Source organism: Gopherus flavomarginatus, chromosome 1, assembly GCF_025201925.1.
Source record: "Gopherus flavomarginatus isolate rGopFla2 chromosome 1, rGopFla2.mat.asm, whole genome shotgun sequence".
NCBI classification, from domain to species: Eukaryota; Metazoa; Chordata; order Testudines; family Testudinidae; genus Gopherus; species Gopherus flavomarginatus.
In genome coordinates, this window is record NC_066617.1 from 321,076,494 (window position 1) to 321,098,261 (window position 21,768).

A 21,768-nucleotide genomic window follows, 5' to 3' on the forward strand; every position below is an offset into this window, starting at 1 on the left:
AATATATACTGTCTATCTATCTATCTATACACATTTCTTTCTATGCTTTAGTAAGCTTTTAAGAACATTATTGGTATCCTTTGTGATTACTTTGTAGTACACTATGATACTCTTCAGGTATTAGGTATTTGTTAATTTTACAGAGCATGTCATATAAAGCTGAAAATGCTTCTAAAATTAAATACATTGAAATATTTTGAAGGAAATTTACTATTTAAGTAAGTGATGATTTGGTATAATGTATACCTGAGATTTTATGGCCAGTTCAGTTATATGTCTGAAGTCCATGTGAGTTAGTTCTGGGGTGATGTTTGGGTCAGATAGTAATGCAAAAATGTCTTCAAACAATTGAGGGATTAACAGCAATCTACAGTGACTTGTTCTTGCAAGCAGTGCTGTTTTTTATTCCTAGTTCGTAGCACTGAGAAGCATAAATAAATGGGATGAGAGGGATTTAATATAGGTAATATTTATTAAAGCAACAAAGTATTATGGCTTTCCATGATATGCATGCATAGGCACTATGCAGTTTAAGAAAATTTAATGAAGTTCATCACCATTGACTTAAACAGTCTTTTTAGATTGGCTACTTATTTGTTTAAGCACTATATAAATTGGCAATGTGAAAGTCACAGTGCTAGAAAAGCAGTTCATTTCTGCACTACCTTATTTAACATTTCCAAATCTGAAAAATTTGAATGGGTACCTTAAGAAAAAGTAGATAGAATTAAGGCATGCTTATTAATTATTTTCCTCTGCTTTTATGCTGTAGGTACCATGAGCCAAACATTTATTTCTGTATTTATTTATTGTCCTTCTAGTTAATGGAACCCCTGGTAGCCAGCTTTCTACTCCCCGCTCTGGGAAGTCTCCAAGCCCATCTCCTACCAGCCCGGGAAGCCTTCGAAAACAGAGGGTAAGGAAACAAGGAACTGATTTTTGTGACTGGCTGAGCAAGGATCTGGCATGGGTGCCACCAAAATTGCCTTCCCCAGAAATGTTCATTACACCTAGCCAAAAGTATGGGGTTGAAGAGGTTGGCTACAATTCTTGTTGTGCCCATGTAACATTCTTAAACAACTAGAATGCAGCTGTTCTCCATCTTGCAGAATATTAAGTGTAGTGGGTAGTGGCTTATCTTTAAGAAGAAAAAAGAGGTCTTTGCTCTTGCTTTCAGAACACTTTTATGTCTTTGTTTTTTGCCAAGCATTTCACAGCTGGAGGAAAAGTTAGACCTCCTAGAAGTTCCATTTTATTTATTGACACCCCAGCTTTAGTTCTATGGTAAAGTGAAGGAGTGCTCTGTGGAATTTAACTATATTGTTCTGACCATATACAATACATTTATGTTCGGCCAGCCAAAGTGGCTCAGCATCAAGGCAACAGCGGGATGTATTAGTGCTTTGGAGGCCCAGGATCATCAAGGAGATTTTCAATTCCTGTACCAAAAGCCTAGGTACATAGTGTACCTAACCATCATCATATTCCCTCTAGTATGATGGCGATAGCTATGTTATTGCTGTAGTAATCCCTGTATAACATAACATTTTTGGTTCAACACAGCGTTGTCATGTATGGGAGTGGGCCAAGGGCAGGTCATTGCTGTGCACATTGATTTAATTAATTGCATTTGTCCAAAGAGAATGAAAGATGTCTATTGATCTCTTCTGACATTTTATCAACTGTGTTCTGTGGGTCTCAGATAAATCATCTTTGAGTCACTGCATCATGTCTCAGATTGGCTTGCAAATGCAGTTGGACTCAGGCTTTCTCAGCCTCCTTCAGTTTTAAATAAACTATGAGTTAGCATCCTGTCTCTTTGAAGTAGGGAGTTGTAAGCAAACCTGACAGTGTGTGACTCGAAGCCTCATTTTGGTCAGGTTTTATTATTTGGAACACAGGTAGGTAAGAACGTGAGTTGCATTTGGTGTGAGTTGTTCCTGAAGCCCTCTCCTTGGCAGCAGTGTCATCTTGGTCCTTTTAATCTGACTCCCAAGGTTTATTGGACTGATTGTTAGCAAGTTGCTGTGGGTGGGAGAAATGTCATCTGGATTTGCTGGATTTCACAGTAATGATATGGGTCTCTATCGAGGTGGATGGCATCAGCAGCAGAAAGGATTCTCTCATTGGCTCTGAGGCCACTTCTTTTCCTGATACATCTCAGTCTTCTCCCTCCCTATCACTGATGCTGTTTTTGCATGCATCAGGAAGGGCAGAAGACATTTTCTCCTATTAATGATGTTCGTTGGGGGAAGGTTGAAAGGAAGCCATGTGGTCAGCACCTTTCCATGCCAAGTGCATCACCTCTACCTGTTTTTGATTTCCAAATGTGGAGGGTCAGGCACATGGAGTCTTCCTATCCAGTACTTCTTCTTGGGAAGAAGATGTTGCAATAACACAGGGTTTTAAACATTGCGTGGTGGTGGTATGATCAAAATGTTCAGCAAATTGGAAATTTTCTTTTGAAATTCAAGATAAACTAAAGGAGCAATAACTCTTCTGTAAAAGGGTCAGGTTCTGCCCTCAATAATTGCAAGCAGTCCCATTGATTTCAGTGGGAGATCCATGCGCTCCTGTGGGCAAAATGTGGCCCAAAGCTTTGTCTGTAGGCAAAAAAGAGAAAAAGGTATGTGAATGTGGGGTTAACACATGTGCACGCTATGTAAAGATCGCAAAACCCAGTATTATGTGTTTTTATAAAGAGACAAAATATGTGTATACGTGTAGAAACATATATTGCATGCAAAAAACTACATTAAATTATTATTTAGATTGCAAAGTCAAACATTATAAAGTTAGGAAATGCAAGAAATATGGTGGCCTGTGCATCTAATTCAGTTCTGTGTGTGTCCAAACTATGCATTTAATGAGTCAGAAGTCCTGTGGCAAAAGTACTATGTGATCACGTAATTAAAGATCATAATGCACAGGCACAAGAGACGAATTATTGATGCACAGGCAACCATAAGCTGGCATTTTATAACTTTGAGTGTTGTACTTTACATCCTAAAAAGTCCTTAATGTATTTTTTTATGCAATTGCCTGGGATTGTTTTTTCCAAGGAAAAGTGTATGAACAGGTTATTTCATATCTGATTGTAACAAACTCTGCTTCATGCATCAATGGGGTTTGACCCATGAGTCTTCAGCACTGCAGCATCAAGTGCAACCATTTGAGCTTCAGGACTAACTACATTAGCCAGCAGCAGGAAAAGGTTGTTATCCCAGAGTAGGGAGATGGCTTCTGGTACTATGTGCTGGGATCACAAAGTGGTTGGGGGGAGCCTGGTCTGACTGACACACACACACACACACACACACACACTCTCTCTCTCTCTCTTCATGATGCTGGGAGATGGGGGACTCCGGTCCCACGTGGTGCCCTTGTGGTGTGGACATGAGCTGCTTGGACCATGTCCTAGATCTAGGTGGTTTATGGGTGGATCCCAGCTAGATCCTCTCTTCTGCTTGAGAGATGGGAGAATTCCTGTCCCAGGTGGTGCCCCCAGAGGGCAGTTGAGACACTTACACTATATGCTCCATCCCTATTGGCAGGAGTTAGGGGAGTGCCTGACCTATGTTTTGTTGCCAGGGGGATGAGATGCTGAGCCAACGTGATGTGCTGGGTCTGGGAAGGGAGGGGGATGTCAAAGAAATCCCAGCCTGGCTCTCTGTACAAGCCTCCTTCCAGATACATGCGCTCTGGTAGCTCTTTGGAGTTCATGGTACATTGTCTGCTGCTATGGCAGTAGCCTGAGCGAGGCTGTTTAGAATGTTCAGTGATTTAGACAGGCTGCTAGAATTGTCATGCTGAAAGGAAATGGTCATTTATAGCACTTTGGAATTTAATGGTAGAAAGAAATGTCACTTGTAGCTTGAAGAGTTTCTGCCTATTGAATATCAAAGGCCTGTTGCAAACTATAGGGGTATTCATGCTTCTCAAAGAAAAGATCCTAAGAATCTTTTACAATTTAAAGTGTTAGGCAACCTAAGTATAGAGGTCGCTACCATCACCCCGTAGTATATTTGTGAATATACATTAACTCCTCACCTGACATTGTAGTTACGTCCCTGAACAATGCAACTTTAAGCGACCTCCTCTCAGCCTCCTGAACACCACGTCCTCGCTCCTCTCCCCAGCCTCCTGAAAGCTGCAAACCAACTGATTGCGGTGGGCAGGAGGCAGCGAAGGGAGGTGGGAGTCTGTGTGCTGTGGCCTTGCTTCTCCCCACAGCCTCCTCAATGCTGTAAGACAGCTAATTGCTGCGGGCAGGAGGCGGAGGGAACAGGGGAAAGGTGCTGATCCGTGGTCCCGCCAGCGGGTGGGAGGTGCTGGGGGGATGTGGTGTATAGGAGCTGATGAGGGACTACCGGCCATGGACAAAGCAGGTGGCCAAACGACGTTATAGTGTAGCATTGCACAACTTTAAACGAGCATGTTCTATAATGGAGCAGGCACGTAACATCGAAACAACATTAAGCATGAGGACGTTAAGTGGGGCGTTACTGTACTTTTGAAAGATGAAATCTTGGCCCTGTTGAAATCAATGAAAGTTTTGCCATTTACTTCAATAGGGCCAGTGTAACCCATAGGCCTCCTGGGTGTGGTGTTCTGTCCCATTTAGTGGCACTGAGACCCCTTAGAGACATAAAATAAGTCTGCTCTTCAATCTTAGCTAAGAGCGAGTTGGTTTTTAGCTCAAGCAGTAGAGGCTCATGCACTAAGCTCCAGAGGTCCCAGGTTCGATCCGGCCCACTGGATGACTGAAGTCTGTTGGTGTTACAGCAGGGTTTCACATTATTCATGAAAACCAACACTAGTAAAACATTAGGAATACAGTGTTAAGCACTCAGAGGTCAGGAAATGGAATAGCAAGTTTCACCATTACCTATTTGCATACATATGGCTCAATCCTGTCTTTCTGTAACTATGTAACATCCACAGATATCAGTGAGAGTTGAACATTAATAGTTCAGGGTAAGATTGGGCCTACTTCATAGGGAAGTGACATCGGACAGTGTAGCTAGCAATCCAGAGCAATTCTATAGGTGGGACATAGACATTTTAATATTAATAAGAGATCCTTAATTTTGCATTTCCTGACTGTCTCAAATTGAATCTTAATGTTGCAGTAATGTAATTTGTCATAATTAAATTTCACCAATTTTGAAAATAGAAAATGAGATTAGTATTTTAATATTTCCATTGTGTACTTCCACAGCTGCATAGTTGAAAATCCATGCAATTTAGGAATGCCACAATGCGGGCAAGGACTGTCTCTGTGTTCTATATTTGGCATAATGTGGTCCTTGTCCAGGACTATGATTCCTAGGTACTATGGTAATACAAATAAATAAATAATAAATAGCAGAAAAATCACATCTTTAACTACTTTGGATATTATTTACAAGTTTGTTGTTACATGGTGTTGTAAATAATACTATTACTTTAATCTTAGCAGAGGTTTTGTACCATGCATGTACCAACCTAATTTTTCAGTTCCTTTAATTACACCTCTACCCCGATATAACGCGACCCAATATAACATGAATTCGGATATAACATGGTAAAGCAGCGCTCCAGGATGGGTGAGACTGTGCACTCTGGCGGATCAAAGCAAGTTCAATATAATGCGGTTTCACCTATAACATGGTAAGATTTTTTGGCTCCCAAGGACAGCGTTATATCAGGGTAGAGGTGTATTTTAATTATAGTTTTGCTGCTTATCCTGAGAGTAGTCCCCAGTGAGACTAATCAAGCTGAAAAGTTTAAAAATATAAAGTTCAGTAACTTTTTGTGGTGTTGTGCAAAGAGGTCTTTATCTTTATACAGCAGAAGTGTGAGATTTTTTTGATCATAACATAACAAAAATTGGTGGATAAATTTTCCAGAACATTCATCTTTTGACTAAGTTGATGCACAGAAAATTTTACTTCAGCGCTAGCTATCAAATAATAAATGCTAGTGGGTCAGCAAATACACTGGGATTCCCAAAATTTCAAAAGTTGGATTTAAGTATGCCTTCAGAGTGAGCTGTGAATGAATTAAAATGCACGGAACAAAACAAACTTTATTTTTTGTGGCTATTCCTTACATTCAAAGGAGTCCAGGTGAACATGACCCTAAAAAATCTGTTTGATTAGAAAGTTTGGTTAGCTCTCCTGTCATGGGGTTCACTAACCACTTTCCTGGCAGCTCGGGGGATCCTCTCTTTCCAGGTCCAGCACCCCCTTCTGCTGCTCACTGCATGCCCTGCACCTCTCTCTAACTCTCTGCAACTCAGGATACTCTGTCTGTCTTCTTGGCTTCCTTCTCTCCTAAGTCACTACACTCCTCCGTTTCCAGGGTATCAAAGACTTTCCTTACAAACCGTTTCAGGCAGTTTTCTCATTCACTGTCCCGATGGTGCCACTTCCCCAGTGAACGGTAGGGGAAACCGGGCTCACCCTCTATTCCAGGTTTCAAGTCAGGGACCCTCTAATCAGCAGCATCGGTCTGCACTATCCTAAACCTTGGTGCCTTTTCCCTAAACCATTCCTACACCTACTGTCTCCTGCTTTCTCTGAGTTTGCCAGCCCAAACTCCCTCCTCCCAGGGAGTTAATGCAGACTAAATTCCATAGCCTCCCCCAGGAAGTGATTGCAGATTTCTTTCCTCTGCTATCAGCTCTCTGGATTTATAGATGCCCCCTCTGTTCCTGCACAGGTGATCTTCCCCTAATTAGGGCTTCCCTCTCAGCCTAAGTATCCCCCAGCTTGCAGCCTAATAAGTTAACAGATTCCTCTGGCCTATAGTAACCCTTTCAGAATGAATGTGGGGAACATATGCCATCCTTTATTCTAACAAATGGGTGCATTTCTGTGCATTATGCTTCAGAAATACCAAAACATAACAACATGTACATATGGGAGAAGTTTGAATAATAAGCTAAATAGTTACATTAACAATTAGAAAGGACTGTTTACAGTTATGCCTCAGCCTATACTAAAAGACAGGGACACATTTAAAGCATGATTTTCAGAATCTGGGGCCTGTTTTGCATGCTGCATGTATGCATGCGAACTGGTGATTTATGAGCACACTTAGCTACACACTACAGGTATGTATAATTTTTGACTTGTGTGCATGCAAAGAAAACACAAATGTTCATGGGTTATGATCTTTTATTTTATTAAAACAAAACAAAAGAAACGCATACATCTTAAATATTCCCTTTTTTTAAAGTCGAGATTTTTAGGATTTAAAAAAATAATATGCTCTCCTGAGGAAGAAAAATTGAATAATATTACTGCTAAGTCCATCAGTCTTCACCACTTGCATGTGAGGTGATACTGGTGTTTTTGTACAATTGCAGGTTTCAGCAATGTCTGTCTTGTATTTGTTTTAATATGTGTAAACCCATGACATGTTTAAAAGAATCCTAATGTGAGACTCAAGGTATCCATGCTGTTTTAATGAGTTGTGTTGTATGGGGGGATGGTAAGCCACTGGGGAACATAGAATTCATTTCCTCCCTCTCTGAACCGACACTTCTATTTATTTCACCTTGAAATGATGTTGCTCTACCATGCACCTTTCTGCTTGGTGAACTTTTTTTTGTATTGCATATCTTTGAGAAACATGTTGTCTTGTGTAGGTTGGATGAGGCTACCCATTATACTCCCACACCTCTGGCATTTGAGGATTATCTGATCAGTCAGAGGATGCTTAGAGTGGGTGTTGAAAAATAGACATTGCACCTTTCTCTCTCCCTCTCCCTGCTGATATGAGCTTGTTGCTTGGCTACCATCAGAAAGAGCCAGTGACTAGGGATTTTACATGCTGTCTTTTTACCAAATAAAAAAATTGTGGAAAAAGCAGCACCACTGTCAGATAGTACTATATATGCAACCACAGTATTGAGGGTTAGCTGTCTTAGGATCAAATATTTCTGGACCCATGCTACATAGGTCCAATGGCCTTTAGGTCTTGATGACCTTATAATACAAGGTAAGCATTTACTTTTCTGCTAGTGTTTGAGAAAGAAACAAGGAAACTATTACTTGAACTCCATATTGCCAAGTCCCAAAGCAATATGAGATTCTGCAAAACAGTTAGATATTGTTTTATTACAGGACATTTATTAGTTAAGGTTTAAAAATCAATTTAAAATATTTCCTATTGACAAAATCTAGATTTACTTATGTTTCTAGGGCTCTGATGATTTAAGACAGGATACTTTAAATTAAACCAACAATTCTGATCCACAACAGCAAAGAGAATATAGGACAGTTGCAGTGTAACAAATTGAACACAGTAAACAAATCTATACTGCCCTTCATCTTTCAGGACCTGTATCGCCCACTCTCTTCGGATGATTTGGATTCAGTAGGAGACTCAGTGTAAAAGAGAAAATGGAACAGTGTTTATGGTTTGTTATTTGGTGAAGGTTTAACATTTCTTATGAGATTAGCTGCTAATTTACAGTAACAGTGAATTGCACAAAAGAGTTTTGCATATTTAATATTAAAGTCATAAAGTCAAATATATACAAATTTATGGAGGTATTTGTGGTTTTACCACTTCTTTTTGATGCAAGCTTTAGGGTGCTTGACTCAGAAATGAAAACTAAGCATTTGTGCATACATTATGGGATAATGATTGGGTTAAGTAAATCTAACGAAGAAATCAATTGTAGGCACAGAAGAGCACTCCTATTATCTTCTGAAATAGTGATCATATGGTCACAGTTTTTAATATAGTCCTCTTTATTTGCTATGGTATGGACATGAACATTTTTTGCTCTGTTAATAAATAGCTCAACTTGTGTGACAGAACACAACTGTGACATCAGACATTCTCCACCACCCTGCCCCTCCGTAATACAAGTATTTACGCTTATTCAATAACATGATTTCCGATGAGTTCTTAATCTAAAGAAAGAAAATTGAGAAACCATATATGGTTGCTAACTAAAAAGAAATGCTTTCAAAGAACTGTTAAAAGTATCTTCACTGTACTACAATTTGATCACTGTATGAAAAATGACATTTCACAGGCAGCATGAATATGATATTGTACCATGTCAGAGCTGTTATATTAATCACTCTTGTATTGCGTAGGAAAGTAAATATTAAGAAAAAATCTATTTAGTTGGAAAATACATACAGTATACTGTTTGCCAGCAGGTCTAACATACACATAATGACACCTTTTTTTTGCAAACACATATTTTGCTTATAAAGTGAGTATTTTTCACTTGTGTTAAAGATAAGAAAATCTTTCTCAGACTCTGACATAAAGTATGTTTTGTATTTTTTCCAAACAGGCCATTTGAAAAGTGAAAACCTTTAAAAAAAATGGTGGTATTATGAATCAACCTCTTAAGGTCTGAATTTTTCTGAGTTCCTTTACTTTCTATATCATGGACATTTTGTACAACATTAATATGCAAAACTCTTTTAGTGTTAAAGTAGATCTTGCATTATAACCAGTTGCTTAACACACACCTACTAATTTTGTTTGTTTTCTGCTGCTTTATTGTGAGAATATGAGCTAACTAATATAATTTACATAGTTATGGTCTTTCCAGTTATATCTTAAATCTTTATTTAATATTTATTCTTTATATTTAAGGCATAGTGGTCATATATTTTTAGTAGTTCATTTACTTCTAGTATATCAAATACTTATGATTTAAGACTTAGGAATCTGGCAACAATGGTTGTGACACTCTCTTTTTAAAGAAAAAATCTACACAGGTGGTATTTTTGAGGTAACTGGTAACATCCCAATACAGCATCTTAAAAAATCAGGAAAATTTGCTTAAATACCCAGAGGATTGTTAACTACTATATAGCAACTTTTAAATGTAATATTTTACATTTATGCTAATTTGTCCTTAATAAAATCATGCAACTGGAAAATGTTGACGCGGTGCTATAGCTTGCAGTCTACTACATTACCATTCTGTTTACAGAGAGTATTGAAGACAAAACATTGAAAGGGCAGCAGAACACAACACTTACCCTTCTATATATTCACTCTCTGGTTGTAGTATCATTTGGGGAGAAAGACACTGATCTGGCAGGCTTGGGAAGCAATTGGGTTAATCCATTTTGAACACATGATTCACCATACCTGCTTCAGAGTTCAGGTTTAAAATGATTTCCAACAGAAATTGAGAGGCTTCTGCCAAGATCAAAAGGTGCCCTGTTTTACTTAAAAGACTCAACAATTGCGAAGTTATTTGCGCTTGTGCCTGTTGTTGATATTTCTTTGTAAAACGAATTACTTAGTCCAGTAGAGTCCATAATAGGTGACAGTGGGTTGGTGGGTTGGTACCAGTTGCCAAAAATTCAGAGAAAGCAATGGAAGAGAAACAAAATAGCTACTGGCTCTATGGGATTGGTTTTCTCTGCAAAGAAAAAAAATTCCCAGAATTTTAACTTGCCTGCCCTCTGTCTTATGGAGTACTACTTGCGCAGAGCAGTCCATTAAGTATTATTCATTCTGCACAAACAGTAGATATTGCCAGTGAATCTGAATTCCATGGCTTTGGTAGCTGTGGAGGGGGAACATGGACTTTGGGACTAACAGTTCACAGATATCATTGCCAATTTTCCTTCCAGGTTGTTTCAAAGGATATGCTAGTCCCGAACATTTAATCATTTAAACATACAATTCTTTTAAAAGAGTTATTCAAGGGACAGTGTATATCATCTACTTTAGGAATGGAAGTCCCTTAAAGTTTGAAAAAACATGCTGTTTATAAGTGTTAAGATTCCCTTTTAAGTGGAGTGTAATTCCATTATACATGAGCAGAAATTAAATGTTTCTTTGGACCAAGACCATAAGGTTACAGTTTATTGGTGAACTGAAAATGTGTTAACTTGGTATTGTAGCTTTGCTTGCAAATAGTACAACTTTTATTTTGTCGTCTGGCTTTGTCGCTGTTATTAAATAGCAGAATAGCTTAAGAATCTTTGTATTATTTGAACTTTGTATAGTTCCTCTCCTTATATTGCATGACATGTTCCTACTATAAGTAATTTACCATGTGGTTGAAAGTCATGTGTAGATTGTGAATGCTTTGCTTCCCCTTCAGCCTTGTGGTTAGTCATGAATATTTTCCTAATGCTTTCTGCAACTTTTTTTTTTTAAAGCAACAAACAGTTCAAATATGAAGCACAGTATAGAAAAGGGCCAAATGGTTTAGAACCCATGGACAATTACATCAAGTTTGTGGCTTCTTTAAATAAATGTATGAAAAAATGTGTTGGTCTTTTTGATATGTTAAGGGGAGATGTTCACCTGGTGCAAATTTTCATCGCTCCATTAAATTCAGTGGACCTACGATAACTTACAATAGGTGAACATCTCCCCTGAGGAACTGTATACACTTTTAAAAGCTCTCATGTATACCTAATGATGGGTCTGGTTCAGCTCTCTTTTAAATTAGTGGCAAAAACATCACTGACTTTAGTGGATGCAGGATTGGTTCTTTATATACAGCTGTGTATATGTATGGAGGTTGATCAAGCATGGTAATGTTAAGAATGGTAATATTTTGACTTATTTGACCTTTTGCCCCATCATGAAGCATGCTGTCCTGCGTTGTAATTAAATCATATTGTGTTGTAATATTGTTAAAATTAAATCAGGAAGCTGTAGTGAACTAACAGCATCATAGTGTGGAAAATTGATTTGCAGAACCATAAAACAATTCAGGAAGAGTAAATTTTATTTATTTGTTTTTAGCCTTTTCCACCTTTTTTTGTTATGATATATATGGCTGTAAAAATGTATACAGGTATATGGGGATATTTATATAAATATGCATATGTCATTGTGTATACATGTATACATATAGCTTATAAGAAAGTCTTTGTAATGTTCTACAGCCTTAAAGTGCATATGGCTTGAGATTATTGGTGTGCTTAAAAATTTGAAATAAATAAATTGCTTGTTTTTACAACTTTATAATTTACACTACAATGTGAACTTTATACAGCAAAGTATGTTGTTACAGAAGATGTCATCCAACTCTAAATATTAAAATTGACAGTTTCAAAAAAAAATTCTTTAAATGGTACCCAAATTTACTATTTCATCCAAAAATAAAATAAAATAAAAACACAGAGGTTAAATTTACCTCTGCACTTGTTGAAAACAAATATGAATGTTTACTGTGCTTTATTTTAGTATACAATTATTATGCAAGCAAATACATAGATTGTAAATAATCTAATGTTGGGGTTTTTTTGCTTGTCAATGGCAAGAAGAGAGATTCTCACCAGAATGTTCAATAAAAATACAACCTTATGTCACAGTTAGAAATAGCTTTACATGTAGATACAGATATACAAATGGTTGTTTTAAGACCATTCAAAATGTATTTCAGGCCTCACAGTGATAACAGCAGATCCCTGCACTCTGAACAGGGGATATTCATAGCTATACTTTTTCAGTAATACTTGTTGAATGGCCTACTCTGCCTATTTATCCTCTGTACATGATTTGTTAGAGTTATTAAGTGACCATAGCTCCCATTTTAAATCATTGTGTGTGGTGGGTGGGGAGGGTGAGAGTGTGGGTAGATGTATGTGTGTGTGGGTGTGTATACACACTTTTATCTAAAAGCAATATGTGTGTGTGTGTGTGTGTGTGTGTGTGTGTGTGTGTATATATATATTGCTTTTAGATAAAAGTGTGTATACACAGTGTGCCCATCCATATTTGTATGCATTTTAATATCTGTATTTGTGCATCTTGATTATATTCATGTTTCAATCACCTTCAGCAGTAAAATATGAAAAAAGTACTGTATTCATATACATATCCATTGTCTGATGTGTTGAAATGTAGAGGTAATTAGTTGTGGTTTTCCCTGAATACACAGTATTGAGTTTAAACTCTCTAGTGAAAGATGAACAAACACCATTTCTGCTAAGGCCTCTTGTAAGTTTAAGATTTTAACAAAGAGCTCCATATAGCCTTTTTTCCAAGAAAAGTACTTGGATATTTTCTTCTCAAATATTGCATTTTTGTATTAATGTGTTCCAGGAAACCAAAACAACCCCATAGTGATTTATCAGCAAAACTCGTGAAACTTACAAAAATAAGTGCTGATTATTTGAAATAAAACAATAAGCTAAAGAAAATCACTTCCATTTCTGCCATTGTTACATTATACTGTGTTGTACTTGTGTTTCATATTTGACCGTGTCATACTGGTTGCAGTTTGTTGTATTGCTAGACTTAACATTATCATAAAATATTGTAAGTCATGTAATAAATAAATGGAAAACCCCCATACGTGATGTTCAGTGAGTTTATTTTGAAAATGTGAAATCCATACATATTGGTTGAGGATTGTTCATCTAATAGTTCAATATAATGTAAGCATGTGGGATTCATAGATCCTAATAGGTTGCTCTAACTAGTGGATGCATTTCAGTAGCTTTTAAAATTTAAATTCTGGGCTCTAGTGTATAGAGGTAAAGGGTCCTGTAAGGAAGAATTTTGTTTCTAATAGGTCCTTTGGAGACAGTAAATTTACCTACCTAGAACTACTTATGGGTGAATTTGTGAGTGTGTGACAGGGGATAGATTTGAAGTATGAAGTGAGAAATTAGTGTGCTGTATCCTAAGCAGTGTACCAGGTTCTGCTGTCAACTGAGCTTTAGCAGCACTCTTCCTAAGTCACCTAATTATTAGAAAAATGTGTCTGCAAAGAATGTTGAACTGTACTTGCTGTATTTTAAAATAAATACCTTGTTTCCCCAGCACACCTTTGCTCTCTTTTGTTTATATTTTCCTAGCTTTTTTCTGGGGGAAAACTTAGCAACAGATGACATTCCATCTCCTGCTGGTTACTGCCACTTCAACTAATTTTCAAGAGCTGCTAATCTACAGGTCTGTGAGACTGATACAAATTCCAGCTCAGTCCATGTCCTGATCATTGGGAAATTGGTCTGCCAGGTTCAAAACCATTTTTCCCTTCAAAAAGTTTGCGTTTTGCATTTTTCGTCAGTAATAAGGAGATGGCTACCAGCAGTAGCCTAATGAAGACAAAAATGAAGCCGTACTGTTGCAATAATTTAAAAGAGGGCACAAAATAACATAGAGTTAGAATTCCTTTCCTAAAATGCTCAGGGGTATTGGGAGAGCTTTTAAAATTCAGCCCTGACAAATAGAAGAGATCAAAAATAAAAAAACTGACCCCTGTGCAACATTTCTAATCTAATGGAAGAAATAGGAAACACAAATCTGTGACTTCCTTAGAATTTCTGTTTCTTCTGTTGCATTAAAGATATTATAATGTGTATGTAACTTAGAAAAAACTTTCACTCTGCTACTGCATAAGTAACTTTTACATTAAATGCAATATGGATATAGTAAAGTTGTGGGCCAACTTCCGAACAGCATGAATCTGATATATATTTTAAAAACCATCAATCTTTCCTCAGGAGATGCCAGAGAATGAGTGAAGGTGGAGACTAAATTACAACTGACCCTTCAAAGCTGTGGTTCATCCAGCTCAGGTTTAAGATTATTGCTTGAACACCAAATAGAAAACTGTTTTAGCTTTCCAGTATTGCATTTGCCCTGTAGGCAAACAGAATACTTAGGCACGCCGATTCTATGGTGAAGAGCAATACAAGAACCTATATAGAACTGAATACTTTAGTTTGCCATTTTTAGTTCTTTTCACCAGCACGGTTTTCCTGCAAACTTACCCATCTCACCTTCACTCCCTTAAGCCGTCAAGAAAAGAACAAAAGTTTCCTAAATGAAACATATAGATTATTGCTTGTGTTTGAACTGATGATCTCTTTGCTTGCTGCAGTATGTATATCCTGAAGTGCATATGTGAAAAATGTGTAGCTCCTCAAGCAGGATCTCTTTTAAATCATGTGTCTCAGGTACTATGCAGAATGTAGGACTATGGACAAGACTCATGCTCGCACACATTTCTTCTTCCCTTCTTTCCAGATGAAGACAGCTTATTAATAAATGTAGATCTCGCGTGTCATCTTAGTGGTGTATCCCAGCTTGAAAAGAGAACAATTGCATCATTTCTCTTTCTGCACGTTGAAGTCCATTGACTTCCACTCTTCCAGCACAAAGATTATGGATTTGAAGTTTCTCCATTAAGTAATTTTTACTAGCCCTATACTGTTTACTTGAGATTTTTTTTTCTTCTCATCTGTGTGTGCCAAAACAATGTAACTGATTAAACAAAAGAAAATAAAGAACATTTTTCACTGGATAGAGAGCTGGCAAAAGAATTTTGTCTAATCCTTGGTTTCTATCTAGGCTCTAATAAATAAAACTGAGTTTCTTCTTCAAAAATTGTACCAAAAAGTTTTATTTTTACTTTTTGTTGCTGAATGTTTTGCCCTCTGCATAGCCTTTTAAAAACATTTCCTGCTCTTGAAATATTTCCAGTGTACGTTATTCTCCTTTCTTATTGGTTTTACGGCAGTGTAACTTCAGTGGAATTAGGTGAGAAGAATCAAGTTCTTAATTTCATTTCTACACTGTTCTGTTCTGTCACTAAACATGATGACCATTAGAGTAGGGAATGGGTTTCCAAGGGAGATGTTGGAGGGTTAAAGTAAATTAATAACCTGAGTAATTTATAACTGAACCAAACACACATGGGTCACAATATTGCATAGACAAAAAGATTGGCATGTTTGCCTAACTGGCCTCTTTAGTTTCTAGCAATCTCTGTTGAATTTACACATATTCCTGTTGTGTTCAAACACACACACAGAAATGTTTAGCCTTTCCCCTTACCATGTTTGTGAAATCCTGGTTAATTATTTTGGGACAGTCACTAATATGCTATAATAATTTAAAGAGTTCCCTTACCATGTGCCTTATCACTGTGCCTGGCCGACACTTTGTGTACTCCTTTTACTCTGTTTCAGTAACACCCTTTTAAAAGAACACAACTCCTCATGTGTTCCAAACTCAGCTTTACACCTGTGTGGATTTCTGTTATTGACATTTCACCCAGATGCTTCCTTCACATTAGCAAAATTCAAAACAATCTATTGTCCAAAGACTTTGTAGACTCCATATGTGCTAATAAAGATTCCGATAAATTGGAAAACGTAATCCAATGTTCCGTTTTCAAGATTCGGGAATCTGATATGCATTAACTTGCTCTTTAGACATACTCGTTATGGGATTCCTTCCATAACTGCTTCATACCAATAATCCACAAAAATAGTTCCCTCTGTTGCTGTGATGGAAGATGAGTTTTGGATCAAGGTATATGTAGGAAGAAGAGAATCCTCAGATTTATATAATTTTTTACCATACTCTTGTCCCTGAATTTGAGGAATGGCAGTTGAGGTATACCCTTTAAATATTTACAAAACAGTTGCTGAATAAATCTCTCAATAAGACATGGTTGAAACTCTATAGTGCTAATCTTCCCATTCACATCAATAAGAAGTGTGGTATGTTGACCATCTGTTTTGTGAACCCGAATAGGATCTGAAATACCTACACCAAAGACCTGATCTTTTTATGCCATTGCTTTTATGTAGGTGTGTCATAAAAGCAGCCAGGTGTCAGCAACCTGTGCAACTGGTCCCTGTTAAATCTCTTGAGGTGATGACATTTCAAGTGCCTCAAGATCTCTTAAAATTAAAACAGCTAATTGCATTAAGGTCTGTGGTTGAAAATATCTTGCTCTTGCAAAGGGTTTTTTCCTCTGCAATAACCCTAATGGGATCTACAGCATTGAGGGCTACTGTATGTACAACAAACAACTGCATCAGGATTAGCAAACCAACTGGAAGAAACACCAAGCCCCTCAAGGGAATGGGACCCAGAGATCTTTCAGCTTGGTGAGGAAAAACGAGCTGCATAAAGCCTAAGTGAATGCAGGGTGTCCTTCTAGCTTACAAAATGATGAATAAATAAATGCTTTTATATAATCCAGAGAACTGAAATACACAATAAAAGTCAAGCTGTTTGTGACTCTTTACATAGTAAGCTCGACTACATATTAGATGAGACTCTCTGTGTGTGGGGATTGTGAGTATAGACATGTACATACAATTCCTGAACTTTATTAGTATTTTTTTAATCTGTTTAATAAAATTGGAGGGCTTTCTTAAATGTGATGTAAAGGGCATTCCTGCATGGTTTCTCCGGTCTGGCAGTCTTCAAAACAATTCATTAACACTCCCTTCGTTTTACATTCTAGTTCATGCCCACTTGTTTTATGCACACAACTCTCATTGCTGTCACAGGGTGCTTTGTGTGCAGACCTATGATAGCGTATATAGCTGTAATGCATCATTTTGGTGCCCAATTTTCAATTATGTATGTATAATACTGAGTCTCACGTGTTGATTGAAATATAATGTCTATAAGAGAGATGGAGACTTTAAAAATAGTCTCATATTAACGCTGTTTTCTGCTAAATTTTACAGAATCCAAAATTCTCATCTCTGATTTACTAGAGTTTAGGTTCCTAAATCCATATTTAGGCACCCAGAGATGATCCCTATTTAGCCAAGCAGTTAAGCATATGCTTAACCTCACACACATCAATTGGGACTATTTGTATTTAAAGTTAAAGCATATGTTTAAGTGATTTGGTCTGATTTTCAGAACTGAGCACCTACAAATCCCAGTGGGACCTCAGCACTTCTGAAAAATCAGATGTCCTTGTATGAATGAGACTGAATTTACACATACAGGTTGAAAAAAATTGTCCACAAAGTAATGTCTCAATTTTAATATCTCTCCCATTTTCACTCCAGGACTAAGAGCAGTAGGTCAGCAGTCTGAAGAGATAATCAAAATGTTAAAGATGATGCTGTGGTGTATAATCAGTAGTGTTAGAGGTACTATGTGCTGTAAAGATTCATCTCACCATTTAAAATGCAAAAATTGTATGCAGTAACCATTTGGTAATTTGTCAAAATATGAATGCTTTCAATAATCCTGGGCTATAACACTTCAGGGTTTTTAAGGAGCATTTCACGACTGCATATACATCATGTGCTGAACATATTTAAATGATAGTCCCCTTAAGAAAACAGAGTGGAAAGGCAGAATCAATAATAATTTGGATAGGAGAGTTAAGAGAAGCACCAGAAAAAATAGTGAAAGCTATTCACTATATGTTCTTCCCAGTAGAAGTGTAAAACAAATTTTTTTACTTTTTATCATTCTGTGCTGTACACATGGAATATCTTCTCCTGCCCTGAGAATTCATGGAGTTACACTGTATGCTTGTTACTTATTATCCCTCTGCACTGTCATTTGCAATGTTTGTGAGGTAAGTTTTTTCACTGTAATATCTAGCAGAGTTTTTAAATATAGGTAGTTAGCACTTATCCTAAGCCTGCAGCAAGGGCAGTAATGCCTCAGGGAATGGTATAAAGCCAGTCAGTGCACACTTCTGTCATTAAGAGGCAGCAAATGTAGTCCAAAAACTGATGAGTGAAATTTTAATCCTGGTTAGAGTTCAAAGAAAGTGGTCATATGGATGAAAATAATGAGTTTGTGATGATGAAAAGAAAAAAGACATAAAAACTCTTAGGCATGAGATGTGCAAATTTAGAGGATTATTTAAAGAAAAATAGGCAAATATAAATAAACTCCAGCATTCTGGCCAAATTCTAACTCTGGTAATTGCATCCTGTCTAGCTCAGTACTGCACTGAAGTTTCAGCTGGATATAGCATTGTTCTTCATATACTGTCCCAAACAGTTGCTATGTTCTACCATAAAGTGACTTTTATTTCACTGGTATATGAAATGATTCCTCTAAATAGTTTGTTTTTACATTTATGTTTGTAGCATTTATTCACTGACTACTAACACTTCCACATTTCCAGACCTCCCAAGACTGTTTTCAGTATCTTCCAAATGTAGAAAAGGATATTATCCAGTCCCTAGGAGATTACAATGTAAATTACAAACAGTATAGTCTCACTCTACATGATAGTAACTTGGAGAGAAACTACAAACAGTGCAGCACTTTGGAATATTTCAGCACGAGAAGTGCTTTATAAACACAAGATAGTATTATCACATGATTTTCATAATTAAATAAAGACCGCTTTCTAACTCAGGTTAGCCCATGAAAATATAAAGTCATGCTCATTTGTGGCTTTAAGTTTAAAGTGCTGCTGTGACATTTGTAGATTTTTTCAGTTTGCAACAAGAAGAAAACTTCAGGATGGGGGAGAATCCTGAAGACACATTCTAAGCTCTAGATTTGCAGATGGTGTCTCTCTGGCTGGGACATCATTTAATCATTAGTAAGAGAGATGCAGCACAGAATAAGAGGTCTCTGGAAAAAAAGCATATTTGTGGTAATGTTTTGTTTTTTCTCCCTATATGACAAAAATATGCTTGCTTGTTCTAGGACCTTTCTGGGGAGGCTTTCGCCAAATGGGTTTTTGCAGAAAAGAGCAAACCTGGTTCTAACAAAATAGATATCAGTCATAATTGTCATTTTGGTGTTGATATTAGCTGGGTTAAAATGTCAAGACAACTAACTACTGGAAACTTCCCGCCAACAGAGAATACCCCAATTTGGTGACTTCTCACATTTCAGCCACAAAAATGTGCACTGGACATAAAACCTTTCTAAACTTGTTTTTCAGTGGAAGGTGCATAGAAGCTTAACTGCACAAAATGAAGTAGGGAAATCTCCAGTAACAAGGAAAAAAAAGAATTAGATGAGCAGAAAAATCTAACTTTTGATAAACGTCCTATAGCCTCTTTTCAAGGGCTGAATGGATGTTTTCCGTGGGAAATACTAAATTCTCCTTTGGGACCTCTGTCCAGTAATGACGGGCGGAGATACAGGTGCATTTTAACAATCATTTCTGTCTTCATTTGTCTTTCTCCATTTCCAGAGCTCCCAACAGAGTGGTTCCTCTACCTCATTAGCATCCACCAAAGTTTGCAGCTCCATGGATGAAAATGATGGACCTGGAGAAGGTAAAAGAGACTGTTTTGATGGTTGAAAGTTGTTGACATTTCAGAACAATGATAGCTCAGCAGCTATGTGGGAAACAAGTTGTTAATTCATACTGAAGAGAGTGAAGAGTTGCAGGGATGACTGACTCTACCTTTTGAGGGTTACTAGGTTTACTGAACTGGTTGAATCATGGATTCTATGCTAGCATGATGTTTGCCCTGCATCCAAAATAGCATTATTCAAGCATTTCAGTTCCACTGTCTTCTATGGTACTGGTCCCACAGATTCCAGAACAGCTCCCAGATGCAGTGGATTGTGGAAGGTTTTGAAAGGCCACAGGTACAGTATGGGACAATAATAGCAGAACTAGTTGAAAAATTTCCTCGTTGGTGCTAAATGGGTTCAAACAGAAATGGTTTAGACCAACTCAGTTCTGGAATGTGAAAGCTTTGTCTACTCCACCCAGATTTTAAAATGCTTGTAAACTATTTACAGCACTTTTGTGTGAAGGAAGTCAAAGTGAGTAATCCTGGTGGTCTCTTCTGGGCCTAAAATCTATGAAATACTGGCCCTTTTGAAGTCAGTGGGAGTTTTGCCATTGACTTCAATAAGATCAGGATTTCACCCAAAGTGTCACAGAAGCATTGGGGATTAAACTGGCTGTATTGTAGAGAAGGCCCAACTACCACTTTAATGGTCCATCTGTTTAAAAAAACACCTGGTTTTATAAAATTTTTAGATGGTGGGATGAGGATGATTATTATTACTGATTATTATCTGACATACTCATTTTACTTACAAGCACACCCACTTGAGTACTTTACAGGCTGTGTTTTTCATTGTTTTATTGTGATGTATATCTTCAGAAAAAATTTAAAAAGAGCACCCTCCAAAAGCTGAAAAATAAAAGGAACCCAAGGTGATAAAATGGTGAAGAGTTAGCGGGAAAGGTAATAAATGCAAGGGCAACTAAAATAGAGTAACTTCTAGAATAGTTCTTATTTTAAGGTTTTTTTAAAGGACGAGTTGATGGAATGAGAGAGATTAATTTTGACAAAAGTTCCAAACTCTTGGGACTAGCACAGCAAAGGTCTAATTAGGTACCCATATGAGAGGAGATGATCGGAACCTTTAATCTGCAGTTGCCCATATGAAACTGAACTCCCCTGACACGTGAAAATTCTGCAAGGCCATCATTCCTGCTGGGGATGTCACATATTTCCTTCCTTTCATTTTATATATATCAGCAATATGTTTAACATTTCACAGCCTATAAGGAGACCAGTTCCTTGTTTCAAAGAGTTTAGAATCTAGCATAGACAAAACAGTTCAGACACAGATCGGTATGTTGTATGCTGACATGAGTTCAAGTTGGCATAGGATGAGGTTTTTGATATAATGTAAATTAATTTGACATTTGATTAGAAAGTGAAAGCAACCATTAGAGGACTGTTGTATTTAAAATAACAACTCATGTTTGATATCCCTTTAATCTATAAAATTACTTTGGACAGACAGTATCTCAAATACCCTGTCCAGCCTTTCTGTGATAAAAAGCATAGAATATGGGCAGGATCTTTACAAAAATGACTATAGTATGCCTGAAATAAATTAGTCTGAATAGCGCCGTACACTGGAGTGTTCCATGCATACGTAATTACATTTTTAGGAAGCATGAGGAATCACACTGGGCTTTAGCAGAAAAATGACAACCCCACTGAAATGAATATCCTCGCTGCATGCCAATGATTAAGATATGTGACTCAGGGTAGCCTGGACTCTGATGCTTATCATTCAAACACACACACACATATGCCG

The 21,768-nt window shown here is 37.3% G+C and overlaps 1 protein-coding gene across 3 annotated transcripts in view; it reads left to right on the plus strand.

Moving 5' to 3' along the window:
• Positions 1-21,768, plus strand: part of DCLK1 (doublecortin like kinase 1) — a 350,858-nt gene that overhangs the window by 274,107 nt on the left and 54,983 nt on the right. For 2 of the 3 annotated variants that reach the window (XM_050937227.1, XM_050937228.1), the window contains exons 5-6: positions 822-916; positions 19,886-19,970. In XM_050937227.1, the coding sequence (XP_050793184.1) occupies positions 822-916; positions 19,886-19,970 (180 nt within the window). Of the gene's footprint in view, positions 1-821; positions 917-8,328; positions 13,760-19,885; positions 19,971-21,768 lie in introns of those variants that run through there. The other variant, XM_050937229.1, reaches the window with a different exon arrangement.